Source organism: Gadus morhua, chromosome 15 (genome assembly GCF_902167405.1).
Source record: "Gadus morhua chromosome 15, gadMor3.0, whole genome shotgun sequence".
Classification (NCBI taxonomy): domain Eukaryota; kingdom Metazoa; phylum Chordata; class Actinopteri; order Gadiformes; family Gadidae; genus Gadus; species Gadus morhua.
The window spans coordinates 19,776,520-19,786,151 of record NC_044062.1 but is presented as its reverse complement, the minus strand read 5'-3'; the positions used below and the strand labels follow the sequence as shown (position 1 = coordinate 19,786,151).

The 9,632-nt window shown below is 44.3% G+C and overlaps 1 protein-coding gene across 2 annotated transcripts; it reads left to right on the top strand.

Annotated features, from left to right (window-relative positions):
* Positions 1-2,088: 2,088 nt before the first annotated feature.
* Positions 2,089-9,427, top strand: ifngr1l (interferon gamma receptor 1-like). Of its 2 annotated transcripts, none has more exons than XM_030378815.1 (7): positions 2,089-2,367; positions 4,480-4,600; positions 4,693-4,874; positions 5,169-5,335; positions 5,986-6,139; positions 7,955-8,070; positions 8,491-9,427. In XM_030378815.1, the coding sequence occupies exons 1-7, from the start codon at positions 2,295-2,297 to the stop codon at positions 9,025-9,027; spliced, it is 1,350 nt and encodes a 449-aa protein (XP_030234675.1). In that variant the 5' UTR covers positions 2,089-2,294; the 3' UTR covers positions 9,028-9,427. The 2 variants fall into 2 exon arrangements, with proteins under 2 accessions (XP_030234675.1, XP_030234674.1); XM_030378814.1 differs by having other exon boundaries at positions 5,983-6,139.
* The last annotated feature ends 205 nt before the right edge of the window (positions 9,428-9,632 follow it).

Genomic DNA, 9,632 nt, shown 5'->3' with positions numbered 1-9,632 from the left:
GTATCGGGGTTCCTCCAGGGTTCCTGAGGTCTCCCCCTCGCCATCCGAGATAGCTGGTTCCATGAACTCCTCTGTGAGAAACATTGTTCTGATGACGTTACTAGGTCCCTCCCAATTTTTTTCTGCTTATATTTCTGTTTCTTGCTGCAGCTCAAGCATGTCAGGTTTATCCCCACGGTTAGGTCAATGGCAAATCATCCATAATGCTTTTCGTGGGCCAATTTACGTCAAAATGTATCCTTTGTTTGATGGAGTCTTAACCGAATGTATTGTCAATTCCAACAACAACAACAAAGCTTTTGGGTTTCATGTCCAAGGTTCACCACAGCTTAGTGTAAACAACATTACCTTGATGGTTCGTAGTGTAAAGAAAGGCTTTAACTGGCCTTCACGTCAGGTGCACGTTGGATGGGGCCGACGACAGTGATTTACAAGAAGGGATGGGGAAGTCAGTGGCCTGATTGTTAATCTCCGTTGGCACATAGATAAACATGTGCCATTAGAGCTCAACAGAACCATTTTATGAACAAAGACAACCAAAGAGAATTGCTATCCAATGTGCGTTTTCTTTTTTTCTACACAATATACAGTAGGACCGGGCCCTACCATTAGTATCACAAATAAGTAATAATTTGCTAATGACAACATTATGTTGAGTCAGTTTAGGGGCAATCAAATTGAGTGATATTTACATATGCCTAATGAATCACCGCGCGTGGCAGTTTGAGCGAACCCTAATGAATATTCATCCGCGCATTCTCCCCCTGCGCACTGCAGTTTATAAACTGAATTATGGTTGATTTGCCCTTTTAAAAATGAACATGAGCGCATCTCCCACAAGGAGGAGCCGAACAATAACGGCTGATTATAAAAAGTGTTTTAGTGCTAAGCTGACGGTACGGAGACTGCAGCAGGTTGGTGTATGGACCCAGGCTCCTTCAATAAGGAGAGAGTGTTGGCCCGAAATCTGCAGCTTTGCTCCCTGTCACAGACAGGTCCGCCCCGCTGTCGCTGTCACATCCTTTAAGAAGGAACCGGTTTGTCTCCGGGTCGGGACATCTCTCTGATAATCAGAATCAGAATCAGAGTTACTTATATTACGTCTTATTTCAAAGTACACAAGAGTGAAATTCTTAGGCTTGATTCCTCAACAGCCACATAGCAGCAACAATACAAGATAGAGTAAATAAAGATAAGAAAAAATATATATGTTAAAAATAAGTAGGCCTAGCAGCATAGATCATAATAATAAATATTAATCTAATAAAACAAAGTAAGTAATGATAAGATAAACTAAAACATAATAAGTATAGCAATAATAAGTAATGAGGTGTTTGCGTCGGGCTGACCTCTCAGGTGCGGGGTCAACAGGCGGCATCAGTGTGCATTCACAAAGACGCTTGAGGAGAAAAGGCTGCACGTTATCATGCAGATCAGAAACACTTTAACAGGTGTCATCACACGCATCGCAAGCACCCGCAACCACGATCGCTGGATTCGTGCACTGCAGACTCAGACTATTAACCATATTAAAAAGATATCCAAAATATTGCTGGCATCTAAAGATCCGGTATGAAATTTAAAATATAAAATTATTGGGGAAGTTTGGAAACCACTTTAACCACACCACCGCACGAATAGGCTCGTAGGCCCATTCGTTGCAAACCAAACTGGATTGTGCCTTAAATTTATTAAGTATCATAAACTTGGGTAATGCAACCATTTAATTTTCTTGATCAAGTCATTTATTTCCAGCGGCCTGTTGAGTGAATGGTTTCCTTGCGGCTGCGGCTTCCTACGCTACAATAAAAATGAATTTTACACTGTGACTTGAGTATCTTCTGCCATCTAGCGGTTATGTTTAGTAGGCTACAATACGTCGCACACATATCGGTGAGCGCAGTATGTGCAGTTTGGAATGCTACCGCGTATCGTGCATTTATATGTGGTCAATAAATAAATAAAAGTGTGTAATCAGAAGGATGCAGGGTAATAACTAGCCTATCAAAAACATATATATCTTAAGCTGGAGGACGTGCGTCAGCCTGCTCCTGTTTATTCGCCCGTGTGGGCGATTCCAGTGGAAGCGGAAGACGCCAGGGTGAAATCTTGCCCAATCGGGCAACATTTGCGGCCGCCCTCTATTCGCGACTGGACGGAAATCGTTTGGGATTCAGGAAAAGATGAAACTGCGATGCGACGTTTCTTGGTCCAATAATAACAATATACTATTGAATAATCGAGCCAAACGAAGAAGTTCCGCTTTCTTGTAACTCGCTTGTGTATGTGTAAAAATGGCTTTGAGTATGGAATGTAAAACGTGTATATTCCTCTTTTCATTGTTGCTCCGTCCCAGATCTGCTTTTGGTAAGTAAGTGGCCTACAGACCACAGGAAGGGTGGAGAAGGGACGCGTGTGTTTGTTTAGTCATGTTTTAGACAGGGCAACTACCGCATAGAGGACAGCCTCGTCCATTGGCCGTGTCCGCCGATTATTTCGGTATTCTCTAAATGCTGTTTTATTAATACTACTAACCGCTCTGGGCCTTCGTCGAGGTGGCCAGTTTCCACCATGTGGATATAGAAACACCTATGAACAGCAGGTCTGGAAAGCATTGGGAATAATCATTAAGTGTCAGAAATATTTTGCCTTTTAAGCCCTTTGAGACTGTAATGGTGATTAAGGACTATACATCTAAAATTGCATTGAATTGTAATATCTGCAGTGAATTATTTGAATAGTTTGCGGTTCACTCTTGCAAAAGTGATGCAAAGTGATGGTGTTGGCCTGCATACTGTAACTAAACACAACGCATGGAAGAGGGATGTTTGGTCATTGATTGGCCCTGGTGTTTGTGTATTTTCTCTTCCGTAAAGTAATAACGATTTCCACCAATAATCTATTTATAATTCAAAGCAGTAATGATAGTTACCTATTTGGAAACCATTTGAAAATCCTCCCACTAATGTCACTCACTACAGCCCTTCAATGATAAAGCTTTATTGTCAAAGAATGCCTTTTTCCAACATGCATGGTATTTTAATTGGACTGTGTGGTAGTTTGGGTTGAGTGAGGGCATCAGTCTGCAGGACGTTGCTGATAGTTTTGAGAGCTTGTTGATGGATGTCTGGTCATGTTGATGTTTGGTAGACATACCTTGATAGAAAAATCAAGGTAGGATTTCAATTAGTGCTGTGCCTCTTGATAATGTTTAATGTTGTCTTTGTACTGTTCTGGCACATTTACTTAGCATTATGGTTCAATAACAAACAGACCTTGATCAAGGAAAAGGTTAAGAAACAAGTCTTATTTCCCTGTCGGGATCCTTTCCAGAATATAATGGATGAAGGGAAAGTGAAAGCGCTTCATTGATAGTACCTATCGGGACTTTCTATGACTCATACTGAGCCATTATCTTGACTGAATACTACTAAGCAATATTCTTGTCTTGTCACCCAATGTCACCCATAACACTGTCCTTGTTTCATAAGACCTCCTGTATTGTGTAATACACTTTACCGAACAGTTCTGTTTTTCGACAAAGGTGTTCTGAGTTGAAATGCTTCCTGTTGAATTGCACAACACAGCATTAATACATGTTGAACTGTTGGAAAATGTCCCTTGTTCATTGTCGTTGGCGTCAACGTTTGCCTGACTTCCTGCTAGAGTTGGGGTAGTGCCGTTTTATTTTGGGTAAAACTTGCATTACATAGGCGAGGACATTGGGTACTGCTTTCCTGGCCTTTCCACATGCGTCCCAGGCATTTTTTGATGAAGTGAGTTCAAAGAATTGTTCTTATTAATGAATAAAAACAGTCCATGTCTGTTTTAGATCTCATGGAGAAAATGTTTCACATAATGTAACAACATTTTTAAAATTTTAAAATTAATAAATTATTGTAGTTTACTTTTAACTTTCATCTGACCATCTAACCTCCAAGTGTCTCCTTTTGTATTTAGTCATGCTGGTACTGAGGAAGTAGAACCTGGTTCCGGCTGGAATAACAAGCCACTTGGGAATAGGTTTCAATGAAGTGCAAGTAAATAAGGAAACGGATATGGTGGTCCCAGGGGCTTTTTGTTATGAACACCATGTCACCACCGTTTTCATGCAGTATCTTTCTGCCCTCTAGTGGAAATGTGTTGTTGTTAAAACCTCTAGGCTGAGGTCACCCACTCACCGTATAATGCACCATCACTCTTCAACTGTCGAAACAGTATTGGTTCCCCAAAACAAAAATCTGTCCTCCAGTATAAAGCTGAGCAAACTTTAGGATATCTTTATCCTAAATAAATCATTGACAATACTGCAACATTTTCAAAGTGGTGTTGTATTCAAACTGATGATCCAAGAGCCAGATGGTTGCATATAGGACCACCGTTAAAAGCCTTTTTGAACATTTCTCTTTTTGTTATCGGGTTCTTCATGGAAATGTTTATTCTATATCATGATGCCATCTCACATCTCTCCCACCACAGTGCCGTCGGCCACCAACATTTCCCTGGACTGTCACAATTTTATAAACATCCTCCGCTGGGACTACAGCGACCATGAAACTCTGAAGCCCAACTTCGAAGTGACCGTCAAAAAGCTAGAAAGGTGGGTGGTATAAAAAAACTGAAACCTGTTTGGTTTTTGTTTTTTGATTGATGACCAAGCAGCTGATCAAGAATCTTCCCTTGGTGCTCTAGCACGCCAAAGCCGATCCGGGTGGACTACCCTAACCTCCAGTGCGACCTCTCCGCCTTCAGCAGTCCCGACAACGACTACAGCGTCGCGGTGACGGCCGTGGTGGGGCTGAACGAGAGTCTCCCGGCTCCGCCGAACGGATTGACCTTCAGCTACTTCCACAGCTCTCCGTCGGAGCAGCTATGTGAGTGATGGAGGAGTCCACACGGCGTGGTGCGGGAAGGCTCTTACTGAGGATCAGCTTCCACCACGCAGGACACTACTGCGGGGATGCTTTGATCAGGGATGCTCTGATCAGGAATGCTCTGATCAGGGATGCTCCGATCAGGGATGCTTAGATCAGGGATTCTCAGCGGGCCCCCTATGACTGACTGTCCTAGGCATGACCAGTTGAGAAGCGTTGGACCAGATGGGTGCAATAGGATGGCATGTAGAGCGGTTGGTCCAACAAGTAATCCGCACTGGTTTCCCTTCTCAGGTTCATTGGACCTTCCGCCCGTCAACGTCACTTTCCAACCGGATGTTGGAATCATGATCAGTTTCAGCCATCCTGCTGTGCTGTACGGCCAAAGGCGGTTGAACAAGCCAAAGAGAAAAGCGAAAATGTCCGAATTCAATTACGAAGTGGTAGTGACCGGCGACCAGGTGGGAGCTCACTTGTTAAGCTGTGCAGTCTTTCTTCTTCTCACTCACTGTGTTTGCTGTTGTTCTTATCGTTTCACACGGCTCTTATTGACTCAACTGATTGAGTCAATAAGAGCCGTGTGAAACGATCCCAATCACACGAACAAGGCTTTAACAGCTTGGGGGGCAAAATTGTGTTTGTTTGTTCTTGGAAAGCAAGCGCTCTGTGGCCTGGAAGCGTTCTTCAGCTCTGGGGGTCCAGGGTGCTGCGCCAAAAACTAGAAGAAAGCGCTGCACATCATTGTAGGTTTAGATACAGATTGTCCATGAGGTTGCTTTTCAACGGTAATAAGGCCTGCTGCTGTGCATTCTTCTCGGTTTCAGTAGAACAGCCTTTCGTTTTACAGCCATTTACAGTTGTGTGATCAGCACATCAGGTTGTTCTGCTACTTTATGTGATGGTGTCTCTGAACAAGGGTCAAGTTTCTAGCTGCATCCTTCACACAGCAACGTTGAGCCTAGGATTCTCCATGAGGGAAACCTGATTTTGTGTGTGTGTGTGTGTGTGTGTGTGTGTGTGTGTGTGTGTGTGTGTGTGTGTGTGTGTGTGTGTGTGTGTGTGTGTGTGTGTGTGTGTGTGTGTGTGTGTGTGTGTGTGTGTGTGTCAGAAGAAGTACGGCGGCAAATGTAAGATGGACGTGTGTGAGAAGGTCATCCCAGCAGGGCTCCAGCAGGACTGTGTGAGGATCGACGGCTACTGGAACAAAACAACCGTCCTAAGCACCCAGGACTACTGCGCCCGGGCCGCCCCCGCCCCAGCCCCCGGTAAGCAGAGGGCATTCATCATACATATGGACTACTTCCTGAACATTGCTGAGTGCCCATACGATTTGAATTGCGATTCTGGTGATATTGAACTCTTGGAGCTATTGCAATACCTTATTGTGTTTGGATATTCTGATCTGATGTTTGATACTATCTTTTGTGTGGCTTAATGTACTAGTTTGGGTTCTGGTCCACTCCGGTGATTGTTTTTTGAATGAACATGGCAGGACAGGACAGGACGTATTGCAAATTGACTTCAGGCAAATGAGCTTCAGTGCCCTCTGTAGGACGATACTAGGGATGGGCAAAGAGATTATTTTGCGGGAACTAGTTCTTTCAATTCAGTTCACTATAACGTCTCGTTCGTTTGATTCGTTCGTGACGTCAGATTACGTCATTTTTCAGGGAATCTCACAGGTGTCTGCCCCCCTCCCTGCGAGACGTCCCTTAGCATAATTTAAGCGACTTCTAGGCTCTACCCCGTGTGAAAATCGACAAGATATACTATATATTACAACCAAACGTCCCACCAATATTTATACCTCTATATTTCATTCATGGTTTTATATATTTTTTACTTTACATTTAATTCTTCATTATTCAGGCATTACAGAACTTTCATGGTCATAAGTAAAAAATACGAACTGCAGTTTAATATCTTTGTTTGTTCTTGAATTGACGTAGAATGGAGCAAAGACTCCTGGGATTGGGAAAGGCCCCACGTCGAATGGTATGACCCAAGATACGTCAGACAGAGAAAGCGCGCAAATTCGACGGTACCACCTTGTCATTTGTTTACCCAGGTGCCATGGCAACACCATTGCTACCTCTCATTGGCTGAATCTTTGAGAACGTTGTAGACTCAATCGATCTAAGGTCGCGGGGAGACAAAGCTCTGTTCGTTTGTATATTTTATTTACGTGACCATATTTTTGATTTATGTTAAAAAAAAAAGAATCAAAGAAGCAGTTCTTCTTGTTTTGGGGAACCAGTTCTTGTCGTTAACGATCGGGATTCGTTCGTTGTGAACGAATCGGTCGCGACCGACTCATCCCTAGACGATACCATTGATTTCAGGGTTCCTCCACTGTTCTGCAAGTATTGAAATGTATAGGCTTTGATTTCCAGTTTAAATTTCCCGTTGAGTATTGAATATGGACAATTATTGATAAAAAAAAGTAAAACGTGGACCAACCTAGAAATACATTTGCAATTCAAAAACTTTTATTTGAAACGTCTGTTAAGTCCCTATCTATCGCCGATTGAGGGAACACAATGGTATTTGAGCCAATGTCCCATTGATGAAAGCCCTTGCATTTGCAGTACTATGATTGTGGCTAACCTGGTGTTGGTGGGGGACGTTCCTGCCGTGTATTCAAATCACAAGCAGCGCAGTAAGTGCCGCGGTTTCCATGCCCTAGCGAAGGCAGCTCCGCTAGAGACGTTGTTGGGAGCCATCGCTAAAGACTCGCTCTTCAAATCACTTGTGTACGACGTAGGGAGTGTTAATCATCATCATAATCCCTTGTTACGTCACAACAACAGTTATATTCCAACAGCACTGGTGACCACCTCCATTGGTCAAGGGTGTTATTGTTGGTGTTACTTTAGTGCACTTACTCGATCTACAGGCTCGGTCGACCTGAAGGGTAGCTGGCCTGACAGCAGGCTGGTCAGAAAAAGAGTTACATAATTAGAAAGAAACTGAGATACAAAAGTAGGTGAAACGTATGCATTGCGTTGGACTTGAGTGTATATGTCTGTATCTGAGTTAATAATAATTTGTCTGTTTCTTTTCCTCCCACATTGATGTAGCTTACCAGGGTCTGTTCATCGGGCTTGGGGTATGTTTCGTCGTAGCACTCCTAATCCTTGGGTTTGCTTTCATCTGCAAGAGAGTCAGAGCCTCCTCCCAAATACCTTACGCTCTGGTGAGGTTTGTTTGTTTGTATTTGATATCCAAATGAACATGCTCTATGCAGTGTATCTCCGACGCTGCTCTGCCTTGACATATACAGCCCCTGTGATTTGAAGGATTGCATGCATACTTAAATAGATAAAGAAAAATAATCCCACCTCCTAGATTACGTTGGAAAAAATATATACATTTCCAGTAGGAGAAATTGGGCAACATGTAAACTTTCATTATATATTTACTTATCGTTTGTGCTGGTAAAAGCGGCACTTTACTGAGAGAATATTGCGTGAGGGTGTGGGGAAAATAGTAAGAGAACCACTGCTCTAATGTGATCTAAAGACATGCTTAATTACCGCATTACCTCACCCCAACGTTCTGTCTTTCTCTTTCTTCCTCTCTGTCTCTCTTTCTTTCTTTCCCTCGCTCCTCTCAGTCCTTCCCTCGCTCCCCTCAGTCCTTCCCTGAGAGGCAGGACCAAAGCCACAGCCCGCTCATCCAAGATCAAAATCTGTCTCCGGTGTCCCCTGGTGCCTTTTACAACGGGGACCGCCTCACGATCACTGCAGTAGACCAGAACGGGATCGGATCCGTGCAAAGCGTCATCACTGCAGCAGAGATGGAGCCCGAGCGGCCCCGCCCCGCCGGGAAGCCGGCGGTGCCCAACGGGAGCGTGCCGTTGGCCCCCAGGTTGAAGCCAGCAGCAGAGGCTTCCGGGATGGACCCCGCCAGGAATGACCCAGGGGTGGCCGCCCGTGCCACGGGGCAGGGTGACCCGGGAGTGCAGCCCCAGGTGGGGGATGACCCAGGAGGGGCAGCAGGCGCCCCGGGGCCCCTCCCGCTGTACGCAGACGTGGACGAGGGCGCCCTGGGAGGGGAGCCTCCCGATGAGTCCCTGAACGATTCGGGTTACGAACAACGCGTGAGGGTGGAGCTCACTCCTGGGGATACTGTCGATGCCTACCTTGGTTGAGCTAACCTAAGAAGCAAAAGTGTGTTTTCATGATGGTGAATTATGGGATGCTCAGGCATATGTGTGCGGTTGACTTGGCAGAATTCGACAGACCCTAGCAATTTGAGTCAATAATTTTGCATTGCATGATATTCTGTTAACATTGAAGTGGATATTGGAACTGTTAAACGTTTTTTTTCAGTGATGTAATCCAAAATTTAGAGCCAGAGAGACAAACGGCAGCCCTGCGAAACCGGGTCATATTTATCCCTTCAATCACAATTGATTCTGATATCCATAGAAAAGGGTTTACATTTAGGTGCCACTGAGGAAGGTAGGACAGATGACCAGAGCACAAGGGATAACATTTTGACGACATCGCTTAATCGGTGAGGTGGTCAATACGTAGACGACACTGGGGGAAAAACGGGTTGGCAAGACAACACATGCAATGGAAAACAAAGCCTATATGACTAAAAGATAGCGGCATATGGATTTTTCCATCACAGCCTCTAATGCACTCCTTTCCACTAATGCCCTCCCTGCCTCTTATGGCCTCCTTTCCTCTAATGCCCACCATACACACTGTGAAGTGGACTTTCTTAAGTGCCGAGGGTATGTTTATA

What these genes read in the sequence shown, in the direction of transcription:
- ifngr1l (XM_030378814.1), top strand. Translation starts at nt 2,295, where the DNA reads ATGGCTTTGAGTATGGAATGTAAAACGTGTATATTCCTCTTTTCATTG. An exon ending in TGGTAGTGACCGGCGACCAG is followed by an intron (nt 5,336 to 5,982) that starts GTGGGAGCTCAC and finishes TGTGTGTGTCAG; the next exon opens with AAGAAGTACGGCGGCAAATG. An exon ending in CGCCCCCGCCCCAGCCCCCG is followed by an intron (nt 6,140 to 7,954) that starts GTAAGCAGAGGG and finishes ACATTGATGTAG; the next exon opens with CTTACCAGGGTCTGTTCATC.